The sequence below is a fragment of the Zeus faber genome (genome assembly GCF_960531495.2).
Source record: "Zeus faber genome assembly, chromosome: 18".
NCBI classification, from domain to species: Eukaryota; Metazoa; Chordata; class Actinopteri; order Zeiformes; family Zeidae; genus Zeus; species Zeus faber.
In genome coordinates this window covers 25,949,067-25,966,566 of record NC_137210.1, presented here as the reverse complement: position 1 = coordinate 25,966,566, position 17,500 = coordinate 25,949,067, and the positions used below count along the sequence as shown (strand labels likewise).

At 43.7% G+C, this 17,500-nt stretch overlaps 1 protein-coding gene across 1 annotated transcript in view; it reads left to right on the top strand.

The window, feature by feature from the left end:
• Window positions 1-14,837, top strand: part of klhdc3l (kelch domain containing 3-like) — a gene marked incomplete at its 3' end in the record, with an annotated part of 16,798 nt that extends 1,961 nt beyond the window's left edge. Inside the window, exons 2-8 of the mRNA XM_080018934.1 lie at window positions 7,102-7,275; window positions 9,864-9,946; window positions 10,025-10,103; window positions 11,714-11,760; window positions 13,185-13,299; window positions 13,393-13,579; window positions 14,165-14,837. Coding sequence (XP_079875060.1) covers window positions 7,107-7,275; window positions 9,864-9,946; window positions 10,025-10,103; window positions 11,714-11,760; window positions 13,185-13,299; window positions 13,393-13,579; window positions 14,165-14,837 — 1,353 coding nt within the window. The 5' untranslated portion in view covers window positions 7,102-7,106. The remainder of the gene's footprint in view (window positions 1-7,101; window positions 7,276-9,863; window positions 9,947-10,024; window positions 10,104-11,713; window positions 11,761-13,184; window positions 13,300-13,392; window positions 13,580-14,164) is intronic.
• Window positions 14,838-17,500: the final 2,663 nt, after the last annotated feature.

Sequence of the window (17,500 nt, the reverse complement as noted above, 5' to 3'; positions counted from 1 at the left end):
CCAGGAGGAGTAGATGGAAGCCAGGAGGAGTAGATGGAAACCAGGAGGAGTAGATGGAAGCCAGGAGGACTAGATGGAAGCCAGGAGGAGTAGATGGAAACCAGGAGGAGTAGATGGAAGCCAGGAGGACTAGATGGAAGCCAGGAGGAGTAGATGGAAGCCAGGAGGACTAGATGGAAGCCAGGAGGAGTAGATGGAAACCAGGAGGAGTAGATGGAAGCCAGGAGGAGTAGATGGAAGCCAGGAGGAGTAGATGGAAGCCAGGAGGACTAGATGGAAGCCAGGAGGAGTAGATGGAAACCAGGAGGAGTAGATGGAAGCCAGGAGGAGTAGATGGAAGCCAGGAGGAGTAGATGGGCAGTGACCCACCATCAGGAGGGTTAGGGTTAGGGTTGAAACACCCGGTGAACGATGGATACCCTCTGACGACATCAACTCCTCCTGGCCAAGGCTAGGGAAGCATCTCTAGATGGAATTCTAATCAGGAGTAGTAGTAGCATAGTAGTAGTAGTGGAATGAAAGTGGAAAGATTATTACAGTATATTGTCATACAACACTACACTGATGGAATTAGAACAGGTTATGGCCATTTATTATCAAACATTTACATTACATTTACATTTAGTCATTGATCAGACGCTTTTATCCAAAGCGACTTACAATTGTTCAAACACCGACGGACGCAGCCATCAGGAGCAATTTGGGGTTAAGTGTCTTGCTCAAGGACACTACAGCATGCTAGCAGGAGGAGCCTGGGATCCAACCAGCAACCTTTAGATCACTAGACCACCAGCTCTACCTCCTGAGCTACCATCCCCAAACATTTTGCATTATTTCTTGATTATTATTAGTATAGTAGTAGTATTAGTAGTAGTATTAGGAGTAGTTTTAGTAATAGTAGTATTTGTAGTAGTAGTAGTAGTAGTAGTAGTACTAGTAATAGTAGTAGGAGTAGCATTAGTAGTTGTTTTAGTAATAGTAGTAGTAGTATTTGTTTGTTTTAGTAATAGTAGTGTAGTAGTAGTAGTAGTAGTAGTAGCATTAGTAAAAGTAGTAGTGGGAATTGTAGTTTTAGTAATAGTAGTAGTACTATTAATAATAGTAATAGTAGTATTAATAATAGTAGTAGTCTTAGTAATAGTAGCAGTAGTATTAGTAGTAGTAATAGTAGTGGTAGTTGATCTGTTAGTAGTATTATTTGTAGTAGTAGTAGTAGTAGTAGTAGTAGTAGTAGTATAAGTAGTATTAGTAACAGTAGTGGTAGTAGTAGTAATACAGGTATTCCTCACTTGACGACCTACCTGTTTAACGACCGTTGGGACTAACGACCAGCTCTCTGACCAGTCTGTATAGTACAATGCATCTCATTTCATCACTCTTTATATACTATATACACTATATATATTATATACACTATATATACTATATACACTACAGTATATACACTATATATACTATATACACTATATATACAATATACACTACAGTATTTACACTATATATACTATATACACTCCAGTATATACACTATATATACTATAAATATGATATACACTATTTATAATATATACACTATGTGCACTATATATACCAGCCACGCCCCCTTTACGTGAAATAACACGGCTCCTCGCTTATCAACCAATTTGCTTAAGGACCTGGTTGTAGGAACGGAACTTTGTCATTAAGTGAGTACCTGTAGTATTATTATTAGTAATAGTAGTAGAAGTAGTAGTTTTAATAATAGTAGCAGTATTTATAACAGTAGTTATAGTAGTAGTATTAGTAATAATAATATTAATAGTAATAGTAGTAGTAGTTGTAATCGTAGTAGTTTAAGTAAAAGTAGTAATAGTATTAGCAACAGTATTATTAGTAGTAATAGTAGTAGTATTATTTGTAATAGTAGCTGCATATTTCAGCTGCATATTGTGTATGAAAGGTGTTTATTATATGAATTATATTGGTTTATGTTATATAAACAGAAAAGGTAAAAACTACCAGTTGCAATAATCCTAAATATGATATGATGATAATATTACAATACAGACTAAATGTGTGAATACAAAAATCACACATTTAGTCTGCATTGTAATATTATCATCTTAACATCTGCATTGTAATATCATCATCTTAACATCTGTATTGTAATATTATCATCTTTACATCTGCATTGTAATATTATCATCTTAACATCTGTATTGTAATATCATCATCTTAACATCTGCATTGTAATATTATCATCTTAACATCTGCATTGTAATATCATCATCTTAACATCTGCATTGTAATATTATCATCTTTACATCTGCATTGTAATATCATCATCTTAACATCTGCATTATAATATTATCATCTTAACACCTGCATTGTAATATTATCATGTCAACACCCTGTAAATAAATTTCTTTCCCTGGGTGAGAAGTACCCCCTGCGCTGCCGCTTGGCACCGATGCGGTTCGGACATAACTCTGATGTCACACACACACACACACAACCGTCCACTTTCCACAACGGAAGTTGAAACTGACGGTTGAAGTCGGATCCAAATCATATGTGACAAATAAAAAATCTTGAATCTTGAATCTTGACCCCGAGGAGAGACAGTGGCAGAGCCCTTAAGCCCCGCCCCCCGCCGCCCAGCTCTGTGCCGCAGGGGGGCGGGGCTTCAGGGCTCTGCCACTGTCTTTCCTCGGGAAAGAAAAATCGCATGTGTTGTTTATTAATATTACACGTGTGGCGTTGCACCAAATTAGACCCTGCGCGTCCGCGGGTCCCCAGCGATACGCCTGGCAAGTGTGAAGTAGATCGGATGGACGGTTGTCGAGATAACCGAAAGACAGACAGACAGACAGACAGGCACTCCTTCCTTTATAGTTGGATCGATATATATTTTTCAAGCAAAGGGAAACTGACTTTAAAAAATAGCCCAAATCATTTTGGAAACGTCTTTTTCGATCTATCCCGGTTTTCCCCCCGTGAAACATTCCTTCTGAGCACATTCCCAAATAAGGTCCCACACCTGACAGGCAGCGCTGGATTCTTTATCCTAAACCGCAAACAGCACCAAGTGTTGGGAGTCGGAACCAAGTGTTTGCTCAAAGGCCAAATCCCTGACCTCAAAGTGCCTTGATACGCTGGAAACACAAACACAATATCAAGGCTGGTCATCGGATTGGATTGTCCGGATAAGCTTGGAAATCCTTCAATCAGCAGCAACACTATTTTTTTCATAGTTAAAATATAACATGCACATCTTCATGTCGATTCTCTTCACTGTTGTCATGGTGATGTGGAGAAATGCACTTGTTTCTTTCTGGATACCTGAGTGGGTTGTTTGCTCTCCTTTGTTTTGTGGCTTTTTTCTAAGGGCTGTGGCTCATTAATACTTAACTACATTTTCCAGACTCTCCAGCCTGTTGTACCTATTGTATTACATTAGTTTCCAACTACATGAGGCGTATATAAAGCATTTCAACAAAAAACTAAAATATATATTATGTATTTTCTATCTCAAATATGTGAAGCTTCATTTTGATTTGATCACAAATAAATTAACAAATAAAGCAGAAACAAGATTCTGCTCATTACAAATAATGGGTTGGTGCCGCCTACTGGCTGTTTGTATGCATCGTCTGTGCCTAAGCTCTGTCCCTCCCGATCGACATTGTAACGCTGTGAAATCACAATCGGCATAGTGACATTGTAACACTGAAATCACAATAAGCATTGTGACATTTTAATGCTGCGAAATCCAAATTGGCATAGTGACATTATAACGCTGTGACATCAAAATCTGCATAGTGACATTATAACGCTGTGACATCAAAATCTGCATAGTGACATTATAACGCCGTGACATCAAAATCGGCATAGTGACATTATGACACTGTGACATCAAAATCTGCATAGTGACATTGTGACACTGTGACATCAAAATCTGCATAGTGACATTAAAACACTGTGACATCAAAATCTGCATAGTGACATTATAACGCTGTGACATCAAAATCTGCATAGTGACATTATAACGCCGTGACATCAAAATCGGCATAGTGACATTATGACACTGTGACATCAAAATCTGCATAGTGACATTGTGACACTGTGACATCAAAATCTGCATAGTGACATTAAAACACTGTGACATCAAAATCTGCATAGTGACATTATAACGCCGTGACATCAAAATCGGCATAGTGACATTATGACACTGTGACATCAAAATCTGCATAGTGACATTGTGACGCTGTGACATCAAAATCTGCATAGTGACATTAAAACACTGTGACATCAAAATCTGCATAGTGACATTAAAACACTGTGACATCAAAATCTGCATAGTGACATTATAACGCCGTGACATCAAAATCGGCATAGTGACATTATGACACTGTGACATCAAAATCTGCATAGTGACATTGTGACGCTGTGACATCAAAATCTGCATAGTGACATTAAAACACTGTGACATCAAAATCTGCATAGTGACATTGTGACGCTGTGACATCAAAATCTGCATAGTGACATTATAACGCTGTGACATCAAAATCTGCATAGTGACATTATGACACTGTGACATCAAAATCTGCATAGTGACATTGTGACGCTGTGACATCAAAATCTGCATAGTGACATTATAACGCTGTGACATCAAAATCTGCATAGTGACATTATAACGCTGTGACATCAAAATCGGCATAGTGACATTGTGACCCTGTGACATCACAATCATCATTGTGACATTGTAATGCTGTGACATCACAAATCAGCCAACACTACATTTCGGGAGCGCAGCATTGTGGCATCTCCTTCCATCCGCTTTGTCATTGCCCTTGAGGAAGCAGAATCATTTATTTAGGCGGAACATTGTAAGCGTTACGACAACTTATGATCGTTAATCTGCATACTGTACTTTTGTGCTGTTCCACAGTTTCACAGCGCTACCATCAAAACACCGGAAGTCAGCTCCTGTCTTGGCTACTTTTTGGGAGAGTGTTTAGCTCGCTGCGTCGCTACGTACGTTTGCATGCGGTGAGGGCGGAAGACTTGCCAAAGCAATCTTATATATGAAGATATCTCGTTTTCCTAGAAAAGGTTCAGCTGTGACTGTGAGATCCAGTTGTTTCGATACTGTGACAAACTGACTTATTGTAAGTTGCTTTGGACAACAGCAGCTGATCAATGACGTAATCCAATGAAATGTAGTGTAGTTTATTGGCCTGTCAGTGTTGGGACAAGGTCAGAATCAAGTCTTTCAACTATCGATTTATAACAGAGGCTTGAGTAAAAATCATAATATTGCAGGATCAGGCTTTTCGCAATAGCTGAATTTCCACTGCGTACTACTGTGTCAGCAATCACCATGAGCGTGTCTCACAAGAGGTCTTACATCCCTCTGAGAGGGGAGATTTCGTTCGCAGGCAAAAATGGCACAATAGCACAAACAATAAGAACAGCTGTTAAGACACACAGGAACCATTAGAACAATGAAAAAACAAAATATTTTCACAAGTATCTGTTCTCTGCGTGACAGTGCCCGTCATTGCATTGAGAGTGTGTAGTCTGGGTGATTGCCAGTGAAATCCATCCATGTTGTCCTTAATTTTAGCAAGTGAAGTTGGACAGGGGAGAGCTTCCCCAGGCACCCATTACAGCTTTCTAGTCTTCTGGATACCCCCGTAGACTACCCTGCGGATAACCCTGTTGACTCGTGCTGTGGCTGCAGCCAGGCGCTGTGTGAGCCAGAGAGTTTCAGTATAACACCCAGAGGATCTACTCACCCCTACCGCCATGACAACAAACACGCCGTGGCTCGACGTGCCAACCTCGAGCAGTATAATTAGCCTGCATTCAGGTCCATCGGGTTTTATTTGTCCAAAACCCTAAACCGACTGCTGAACCAAATAACTTACCTTCCTGCCTGTTCTAGATGAATCATCTCACTTTATGCTTATCTTCGTACTTACCTGGAGAGAGAAATCCTTGTGCTTGCCTTCTGTGGATTAAATAAAAAGTGCTGGTTAGATTTATTCCAGGTCCTAATCACTTACCATCTGACGTAAAGGAAACTGTTCCAATGACATTGAGACCAGGCAGGTTACGGACTGGATGATTTTATCAACTGCTACTGGTTGTAGGAGGGAAGAAACCGATGGACAGAATAGATAGGTATACTATGAATATACTTATAGAAATATTCTGCCAGAAGAGGTTCCAGGGGTATCTGTGGCCATATGTATGTATTTGTGTGTGTGTGTGTGTGTGTGTGTGTGTGTGTGTGTGTGTGTGTGTGTTTAAGATTGAAGATGTTTATCCGTCACGTACATAAACATACAAGCATACATAAATGTAGTGAAATGACATTGCAACGCACCTGGAGATTATGCACAATAAGTAAATAATGGGTCAATAACTAATATGTATATGTATGTTTCAGGAAAAAATATCAAGAATCTATAGACATGCATTATCAAACCAAAAAGCTAGAATTGTTGTTCAAAGTCACTTGTGTCATTAATAGTTCACTTTGCAATTCACACATTAAGCATATGTTTTTGTTAAATAATCCAGACATTCAATTAAAAAACATCACATACAGTTTGGCTAAAATTCAACAGGTTTTGCTGGTGATGACGTTTCCAGCCACAAATCTTGTTCCATGTGCCCTTTTTAACTCTTGAGCACCTGCCCCCTTAAGCTCTCTGCACAGGCCCTCTTCACGAGAGGCTTTATTTGCCTTTAGGTCTGTTTGTTAATGAATAAGCATTTCACGGCCAAACTGGTTATGTCGGCTATGTAGTAGGTTACGTAGGTTTAAGAAGGACATTATTTGAAGGGTTCAATAAGATGTACATTAAGAGCATCAGAGTCCGACATGTCACAATATTAACAACGCAGCATCTGCCTAGAAATCCCATGTTAAACGGTGAAGTGAATGATGACAAAAGACTAAAACTATAGACCAGCTATTTCAGACCTGATCTCAGGAGAACTCATGAGAAGGTATTAGGGACATACCTTGTCCCCTTATCATTTTTTTTTAAATCCCAAATTGCGCACCACTTTATGAAAGGATATTGAAATATCCCATTTGTCTCCAAGGCTGGATGCCCGTTATGACTCAGAGGGGTCCCTGTCTGTGGACTCAGCTCCCCCAGGATGACCAGTCGCCCTGTGACCGCTACAAGCACGCCTGCTGCTCCTACCAGGGGGACGTCTACCTGTTGGGGGGCCGGAACAGCAGCCGCCTGCGAGACTTCTGGAGGTACAGCGTAGGTAAGAACCAGCCAGATGTTGAGTTACCAGATGTGTGACAAGGATCTGTGTCATGAGAACTTAAAATAAATGACGTCTCTTGAGGGTTTCCTCTAGTCCCTGTGGTTTCTGCCATTGCCAAAAATGTGCTATTTTGGTTAAGTTGAGATGGTGCTCAATATGGGGCAGAGAAAGTTATTCCAAAATAAAGTACTTGTATGTTACATTGGTATATAGTAAATAGTATGGCATATGCTGGTGAGCTTGGGATGGAACGGCATGACACTCCAGGATGGGTCCCTCCAGAAGTATTAGAACTTTGGGGAGTCAGCCGGGGCAATCGCGACCAAGTTCAATCAATACTGGATCAATTGAAAAGATTCAGATGCCAACTACACAGGTTGACTCCCAATGGCTGTACGGTGTAGGTTACAAAATACCAGTTTTCGTTTAGGTCAGGAGTAAGCTCGTTCAGATGGACTCCAGGTGGCCAGAAAACAAAAGTATTGAGCATTCTGCCATTTGTGGCCTGTACAAGTTTTCCAAGACCTAACCCTTTACACCCTAACCCTACTTCATTGTCAGCCTCTTACCTGTATTTGTGTACATTGTGTGCTACTCCTAAAACATGTAATTTCCCCGCGGGAGACAGCAAAGGGCCATCTAAGAATGATCCGAAGAAAACCTTTTTCGACGTCGCCAAAGTGCTGACGTTGACAGACAAATCCTCTTCAAACGGGTCATCTTAGACTGGTTCTAAGACCATCAAGCTCGTCCTTTGTTTGCAGAACATCCTGCCCACTTCCGTCTGGGTCAGAACGGTAGGAGCGTCGTTCATAAAGTCATAAAGATTCCTCATACTTTATGACCTGCAGAAGAACGTCGGTGCCTTGACGCAGTTGTCCATGGTGCTTTAGATGCTCATTTCAGATGTCGCACTTCAGCGTTTCAGGGTCTATAGTTCATGTTCATGGCGTTTAAAGACCAATAAAGTAATGAAGTCGGTCACGTAGGTTAGTGTTGAAGCGCTAATTATACCCCACACCTCTTCACGGCTTACTAGGTGTAACTAAAATGTGTGTGACGTTGTTAAGTAAGTAAGAATATGTGTTTTAAAAAAGGAGGAAAAACTATTGAATAGGGTTAGCGATGCTAACATACTGATTACAAAGGCCTTGGCTTTGATCGCTCAAGACATCAGGATCCCATCCACCAAAATCTTTACATATCGGGCTCGAAAAGTCCCATGAAGGGCACTGGACCTTTGGCACCGTCAAGCAGGATTGAAATTCAGAATTCTTCTTGAACTCAATATGAAGTTGATGTCATTCTAAATATAAACATAGCTGCAGGCAGCAATACACGGTGTCCAGTTTAGTTATGTTAGGTACGTATTACAGGTTTCTGAGGTTCTGTAAAAAACACGGTATTGCACTTGCGTCACTGAATGTTCCTCTTCTGTTGTTCATCTACCATTATATATCCCTCAAGAACGGTGTTTTGACAATAACGACCGATCCTGGATCACGCAGTGCGGACACGAAAGAAAGGGTCGGTTCCTCCAAAGGTCCTTAGAATTTCCTGCGGTGCGAAAAAACGCCTTCTGTGACCGATTACAGTTTTCAGGGTTTTGTGAAACGCAGAGTGAGTTACAGTTTTCAGAGTTTCCTTTAAACGCAGCAACGGCTCGGGTTGTCTGTCAATGCGGGTTGTCTGCGAACGCTACGCAGTCCACAGGGCGCAAGTGGCTGGATGCGACCGACTCCCGAGAGACGAAGCTTGGACTTATTTAGCTTCAGATGATGTTGTCGCAAAGCGGCCCGCTCCTGAAAGCAATCAAGTCGCCTGAACCTTCTTCTGCTTGTTATAATATCGCAACTGGGGACCCAGGGATGAAGAACAAAGACTTGAGAGCAAACGTGGTTCTGAACAGGTTTATGGTGGAAAATCAGGGTTAGTTCACCAAAGTCCAAAACCAGCGAAGAGTGAGCAGAGAGTAGAGGGAGCGAGAGTGGGCAGGCGTGGTGGAGGTTCCTCAGGAGACCGGAGACGGGAGACAGGAGGCCGAGTCTGGCGACAAGGAAAGGAAGACGTGAAGCTCCCGGGGTTAAGTACCGCTGCTAGGTTGGAGTGGAGGAGGCGCAGCTGTGTGGGCGAGCCGACAGGGAAGGATCCAGGACCACGCCCACCTGCGGAAGCACAGACAGGACACTTAAATAATAAATGTATGTAAAATCACGCCTAACGAGACCTCAACCATGTCTGTGCGTACTGCGGTTGTCGTGTTTCAGATACTTTTAGCCGGAAAAACGACGAGCAGATTAAAAATAAAGAATCCGAGCAACAACAATAGGCCTGCGGGCTCGACCCCTGTGTATGGACCAAAGGGTGATGGAGCCTTTTGAAAGAGTTCCTGCTGAACTCTGCAACTCCCTCCCTGATGGACATAAGCTCCCTGGATCTCTGGGCTTCTCTTCAGTGATGGTTTTGTCTCTTTGAATCTCGAGGCTGTCCTGGACGTGACAATACACCTTTCTGACGCAGTGTGGGATTTCTTCAGCTTTGTCTTGAGCGTTCCAACCTCTTCTTGTGTTCCCATCACGTTGCAGTGCGTAACGAGTGGATCCAGCTGCTCTGCGCCGGTGGAGCTCCACCAGAAGAGCTTGAGGAACATTCTATGGTGGCCCACGAGGTGAGGAAGATAGAGATCCCCGCCCTGTCCTCTCCGTCCCTGGTCTCTGTGTGATTCATGATGTTCCCATCTTCCCAGGGCTTCCTGTACGTGTTTGGGGGAACGCTGGACTCTGCGTACGCTGACTGGAGGTGTCCTCTCTGGGTGTTTGACGTCGGTAAGAGCGCTGCTCTGCCTGCTCCTGCTGCCTGCCAACCGTGGCTCAACCCTAAACCTGCCCCGGCTTGTAGATATTACAGTCCAACTCCTCTTCATAAACAGTGTGGGAAATGTTTGATGAGGGTTTTCCAGAGGCTTTTAAAAACGTCTGTTGAGGGTTTTCTTTTCATCCTGATGGAGTATGTTGGAAAATCTACACGACACCAATATGACGTGACAGAAAATAGCCCCAGATGATCTGAACATGGATTTTGTCCTAGAAATTAAGATACAAATCAAACCCTTGTAAGTACAATTGTAGGTGATTATGGCCCATTAATTGTATTTAAAATAGGTATGTTCTTTAGTTAACAGTTGTAAATTTACAGTTTATATATATAACGGTTTAATGCAACAGCAAGGTTATTATTATTATTATTATTATTATTATTATTATTATTAATAATTTTATTAGGGGTCCCCTCTTCTAATTGCTTGGGAAAATGCCTCTAAATTTTCCTAAAGGCTAAAACCATTTGAAACAGAACAATGGCAGAATATGAGCCGGTATGTCACAAGCATCTCGTGGCTCGAGTTTCATCCAAATCGATCGACATACGGAGCACAAATTAGTGGAAAACTTGGACCAAATTTGACCCACATTGGCCTGGCGGTCGCGCTTCACCGACACACCAACGTTAGAAAACAAATGAAGGAGATGAGATTCACACTGAGGTGCTTTATGACATCATACTATTTAGGATAAATGTACAGGTTCTGATTCAAAATGTACTTTGCACCAAGTCCAGTCTGCGGCGTAGACGCTGTCGCTCTGTAGTGGTTAGAGATGACAAACCAGGCGTGTGTTCATGTAGCTTCTGACCTGGTAGACGTTTGTGGAGCTGTTCCGTTGATCTGTTCATATTTGATCTCATTGGTTCCCATTACTTTACCGGATTCATGAAAAATAAGAAAAAACATTAGTCCACAATGTCCAATCAAAAGTCCACACAATTATTATTATTATCATTATCATTATTATTATTATATATTATTATTATTATTATTATTATTATTATTATTATTATTATTATTATTAATAATAATAATAATAATAATAATGATAATAATAATTATAATAATAATGATAATAATAATAATAATACTTCATTATTATATTATTAGAAGGAAATCAAATAGTAACACAAAAAAAGCAAACAAGGAAAATGCATTAAATAAAGATATGTAAATATAATATTTAATTTTAGTTTTTGGGTCAATGACTTAGACATTGATCACGATCATCATCCTCAGCAAATCATTTTGAATGACAGTTGCTGTTATTATTTGATCATTGGTCTCGAATTCTTATGTCATTTGAACTACAGTTCAGTTTAGGGCCTGCAGTTCCAGCTAAATCACTAAACACGCATCCGTCTTTCACAAGCCCCAGAAATACCTCAACATGTCGGCTCCTGTGCACTGCTTACGTGTGTGTGTGTGTGTGTGTGTGTGTGTGTGTGTGTGTGTGTGTGTGTGTGTGTGTGTGTGTGTGTGTGTGTGTGTGTGTGTGTGTGTGTGTGTGTGTGTGTGTTGTTGTGTGTGTGTGTGTGTGTGTGTGTTTTCCAGGAAAGCAGCGATGGGTTCACTGGCAGGGAAAGAAGAGCTCCTCCCGGGTACAGAATGCGCTGCATAGTGTACAGTAGTAGATTGAAGTAATAACACACAAGAGCCAAGCGCACAACACACACACATGCACAGACCCTTGGGATGCAGCGGTGCGCCGCCTACGGTTCAGTACGCACACGTGCACCGCGGACATTACGATATCGCGGTGGAAGTCCACCGGACGCCTTGGCGCAGTGCCGCTTCCTGTTGGATCCATGTCAATCCGCTGTTGCAGCTCCACCGGCCACATCAGCTGCGTGAAGCCGCGCGGCATTTCACTACTTTTGCGCGAGGGGTCTATTTATTTACCTTTTTCAACTGCGAGCGGCTACGCCGCCTTTTCCACGGGAACACGAGATAAAACTACGTGGGAATGTTTTTGTAAAGAGTGCAATCAATTGAAATGTGTTTTATGTGAGCCTACATTGTATCAGAAACACAGAGCTGCTGTTGGAATTGCTTATTGATCAAGACCCGTTTCAAATACAAAGAACAAACATATTTGTAATATGTAGAACTAATGCAACACAGTACACATGTCCCACTGAACAATTTCAGTAATTAAAGTTGTAGCTCACATTTCAATTGTGTTGACGCGTGGCGGGGTGAACCAGACAGACACAATGAAGGAGACGCAGAGGGAACCTCCGTGTAATCGCCGAAACGGGCTTTATTGCCGCCGCGAGGCTCACCACCCCCCCCCCGCGTTGAGGTGTCCAGTCGGAAAAGAGCCCCCTGGGATGGCCCTGTCCCTTTTATTATGCTCCTCCTCTTTCCCTCCTCTCCTTCCACACTCTGACTCTCCGCCGGGAACCCGCCCCCTAGACACCTGGGCTAATTCTGCACTGTCCTGAACACCTCCCCTCCAATCAGATGAACCTATGCAAATTATAACAACCCGCCATTGAACTTGAACCCCGTCTCCCTCCTCCCCCCACATTCATACACACACACGGCGTTACACCATCAAGAGTTATTTGTGGTGGACAACTATAAAAACATTTATTATACATTTTAACTTTTTTTTCTTTAATATAAAGATACCAAAACTGTACCGTTACTGGGGTCCAAAAACCTTTATACATACTGAACCGTGGGCCAATTGTACCGTTGCATCCCTAACAGACACGCACACGCACGCACGCACACACACACACACACACACACACACACACACGAGCCCAGACAAACAAGACTTTGATTGGAGATAGTCAAGCTGAAAGTGGCTGAAGAATAGTTACTGAGGACACATGGAAATGATGACAATCCTGTGTATTCAACAGAAGCATCAAGCAGCTGTTGATCACATATCAGGCTAAATCAAATTTAACAATATCTTTTGATGAAAAAGTGTGTGTGTGTGTGTGTGTGTGTGTGTGTATGTGTGTGTGTGTCTGTGTGTGTGCGTGCGTGCGTGTGTGTGCCTGTGTAGGTGCCGACCAACAGAAAGGGCCACAGCGCGGTGGTTTTCGGCTCCGCGATGTTCGTCTACGGAGGATACGTGGACATGAGAGGGTCCTCGCAGGAGTTCTGGAGCCTAAACTTTGGTGCGTGTAGATTTCCTTTCGTCCCGAGGTCGAAGGGAGGATTGTCCAGTCGCACAGGACTCTCAACACTAATCTTCGTGGGTTTCTGGACAGACACTATGGCCTGGCGTCATCTGGGCAGTGACCGTCGGGGTTCGGGCCCCGGCCCCAGACACAGTCACTCCGCCGTGGCCAACCAGGACTGCATGTACCTGTTTGGGGGCCTGAGGGGCCTGCGGGAGCAGAGGGACCTCTGGAGGTGGAACTCCACCAGCGACACCTGGAGCTGCCTCAAAAGCATGTGAGTTGCTGCTGTGGACGGCTGGGTGGAGGATGGACGGGAAGATGGACGTCCGGGCGGATGGACGTCTGGGTGGATGGACATCTGGGTGGATGGACGTCTGGGCGGATGGACATCTGGGTGGATGGACGTCTGGGCGGATGGACATCTGGGTGGATGGACGTCTGGGCGGATGGACATCTGGGTGGATGGACGTCTGGGTGGATGGACATCTGGGTGGATGGACGTCTGGCCGGATGGACATCTGGGTGGATGGACGTCTGGGTGGATGGACGTCTGGGTGGATAGACGTCTGGGTGGATAGAAGCATGGTCAGGTGGACGTCTGGGTGGACGGATGTCTGGGAGGACTGCAGGGTGGATGGATTGGTAGATGGATGTTTGGGTGGCCGGATAGGTGGATGTCTGTGTGGATGGCTGAGTGGAGGGCTGGGTGTAGGGCTTGTTGGATGGCCGGCTGGGCGGATGTCTTGGTGAACAGCTTGGTGGGTAGACGTCTGGGTGGAGGGATGAGTGGCTTGTGTGAGTGTCCAAAGTGTAAAACACAGAGATCAACACCTGCTGTTTCCCGCTCTGTTCTCCACAGATCGGGCCCTTCCAGGTTGGTGGGCCACTCCGCCGTCCTCCACAAGGACGGCATGCTGGTGTTTGGTGGAGGCGAGAGCCAGAACGCCCCCACCAACTGCCTGTGGAGGTACAGCTTCAGCTCTCACTCCTGGGAGAGGCTGGCCGTGCTGCCCGGCTCTGACCCACCTCCCAGGATGCGCCACTGCTGTGCCGGGCTGGGCCCCAGCTACCAGCCCTCCGCCGGCGGCTCCTCCCCCGGCTCGGGACGGAGCCCCGGGCCCCCGGAGGGCAAGCTCAGGCCTTTCAAGAACAAGTGCTTCCCCTCGCCGCTCACCTTCCTGGGGACGGAGGGCGGCATCGAGCTGGAGACGTTCAGCACGGAGGGCGCACGGCGCGACGGCGCAGGGCTTCCGGAGCGCCGCGCGGGGGGCGAGCGCCTCGCCGGGGAAAGCGCCCGGCGCATCGGGAGCTGCCTGACCTTCGAGAACAGGGCGTTCAGCACGCAGTGGAGCTGTGAGGACGGGGAGCTCGGCGTCCTGAGGAAGGAGGAGGAGGAGGAGGAGGAGGAGGAGGAGGAGGAGGAGGACAACGTGGCCCGGCACCTCCCCGACCTGCTGCTGGTGCTGGGGGGGAAGCCTCTGAGCCAGCACACGGCGCTGTCCGTGTGGCAGATGACCCTGACGGAGGCCTGACGGAGGAGGTCATGACGATGTCATTTAAACACCATGCTGTGATTTCATATCACTGAATTTCAATTCAAGTTTTACTGTTTACTTATTTTTATAGTGTCAATCTTGCACAATAGGAAAACACTTTACTAATTCTTACTCAGTGGTGGGATGAATACTGTGTTTTTACTGAAGGAAAAGTACAAATACTGTACCCCGACACAACGTTTTCAGTGACAGCACCTGACAGACCTTTCTACTTCAGTAAAACTATACTGTATGTACGGTAAAAGTATACATACATATATACTTATAAGTACTTGCTCTAAAGTATATGAAATGATGCTGATTGCAGATCAAAATAAAATACGTAAAGTTGTGTCCAGGTAATTTACAAAGAGAACTCCATAAATCCAGATGTAAGTAACATAACTGTGTCAGAAATGTTGGAAAACGTTGAAAATGTTGGAAAATGTATTATTTTTTTATAAGTGAAGTCACAGGTACTTCCTTAAAAATGTTGTTGTGGAGCAAAAGTCAAAAGTCTCAGAATGTGAATATGATTATATAAGTTCAGATCCTTGGAAAATGTACTTAAGCAGCATAACTAAGTACTTGTACTTTGTACCTGTGGGTTGATACTACGAGTAATCCACTAGGAATGTCCAATGACATTTATTGACATAACTTGAGTCATATTGTATAAATGATGTGCATTCTAATCCTTAAAGTATTCAACTCGCAACCAAACATGGTGTGTGGCTTCAAAGCTGAGGAAAGATTTTCACTTTGTTGTAAATAACTTTATTGATCACAGAAGTTTGACACGAGGAGCAGGAGCTTTTAACTCAACGTTTGTGCTTTTCACCGATCAACTTTAAAGGTATTACTAACGCCCTGAGGCCCAGGAGAACATCTCTTTAAAATTTACAGCGGCCTTTTAAACGCTGCTCTTCGTTGTTATTTTTATACATTAATAAAAAGTCTATTTAGAGATATATTTTTAATGAGTTTGTGTGTTGCAGCATGTTTGCTAAACAACCATCTTGTGTGCCCCTCTGTGTGTGTGTGCGTGTGTGCGCATCAGTTATCGTTGTAAGGGGATTGTACATTCAACACAATAAAGGGTTATAGATACACAAAAAATACCGAATGTACGTCTGTGTGTATTTGTATGTATGTGAACGCTCAAGAACAAATTAGTCGGCTTCCTTTAAAGGGTTTGTAATTTCACCTTCAAGTGATTATCTGGCTCCCGTGTGTCACAGCAAGCAGCGCTCTGTTTGGAAGGAACCTCCAGTGCAAACCTGCTTGAACCCGGTGAAGGCCGAAGTAGAAATTGAAATAGAAATTGAAAGAAATAAAATAAAACACAAAAGACATGTCATGACATGTATGCGGCGCACGATGGCGCCAGATATCCACTTGAAAAAAAAAGGGCATGAAAAGTTTGGTTTTACCCATTTCAAGGAGAGATTCCCCATTTTTCCACCCAGGCCTGATTGGAATGTTGGTTCCCATTTTAATTCAAATATTGTTTGAGCCTGTTTTTGAATAACAGTAATATCACATTTTATTTAAAACTCCTTTTTGCAGTAGAGCAGAACATCCAAGGCGTAACGTTGGCTACAGCAGATTTCCAGTGGGAAGCGACGCAACTTCCCATTTCTAGTCGCTTGTGTTACCGTAGATACAGACACGGACAGTCGCAGTAGAGGCCAATAGACCAAAAAAACCCTGAAAAACCCAAATGAAGGCGAGGTTTGAGGCCCCCCCCCAGTAGAACACCTCCAGACTGTTTACCGGGGAAGAAAATATCGACAGTTTCCCGTTGTCAAAAAGGAGGACGAACCATTTGAAACGTTTGCCCCACCGGAGTGCATTGAAGCAGCGTGCACGTTCCTCTGCAGCCAAGCAGCAAACAGTCACAACATAATATTTATACTTTCACTGAAGTGGAAATGCCAACGTGCTACGTTCACTTGTATTTGTCCTAACTGCACTTTTTTTTTTTATTTTTTTTTTTTAATTACGTCGTTCAGTCGTCACTAAGACGTACAAACATATCACTGTTCCTGGTGACGGGGCAGCACAGTGTGGAACCAACTCAATATTTTAAAGTGGTAATCCATCAGACGCTCCCTGTCGGGTGGGTTACAGCACAACTCCTGGAATTCCATCGAAAAACCCAAATGTTCCATCTTTTGCTTCTTCCTGCTTTGTTTCCTATCCGCGATGCGGATATATATAGACATTTTTTTTTGGGGGGGGGGGGGGGTGTTCATCCATATCGGCAGCTTAATGCGCCAGAGCGACACTCACCGCCGCTGCCGTTCACTTCCTACGCTATCTTTGCACTATTGGCTGTAAAGGTGGCGTACCCCGCCACCAACCATGGAAGCAGCAATGCAGACGGGCACATGCATAACGCTAATACATTAAATGGCTGTTTCCTATTTTTTTTAAAAACAAGACAAAAACAAATATAGGATAAATGTTAAATATAGGATTCATTTTGAAAGGAAAGGATCTGACGGGTCCACTTGAATGTGTCCTGGAACAATGACTTTGAGGAATTGAAAGAAAAGGAACATCGTGTTTGTGATGGAGGGTCGTGCCAGAAGATGGCGCTGTTGGATTCCTTTCTCTTCAGTTGAGCGCGCTGCATTGGCGGTTGCACCAGATGA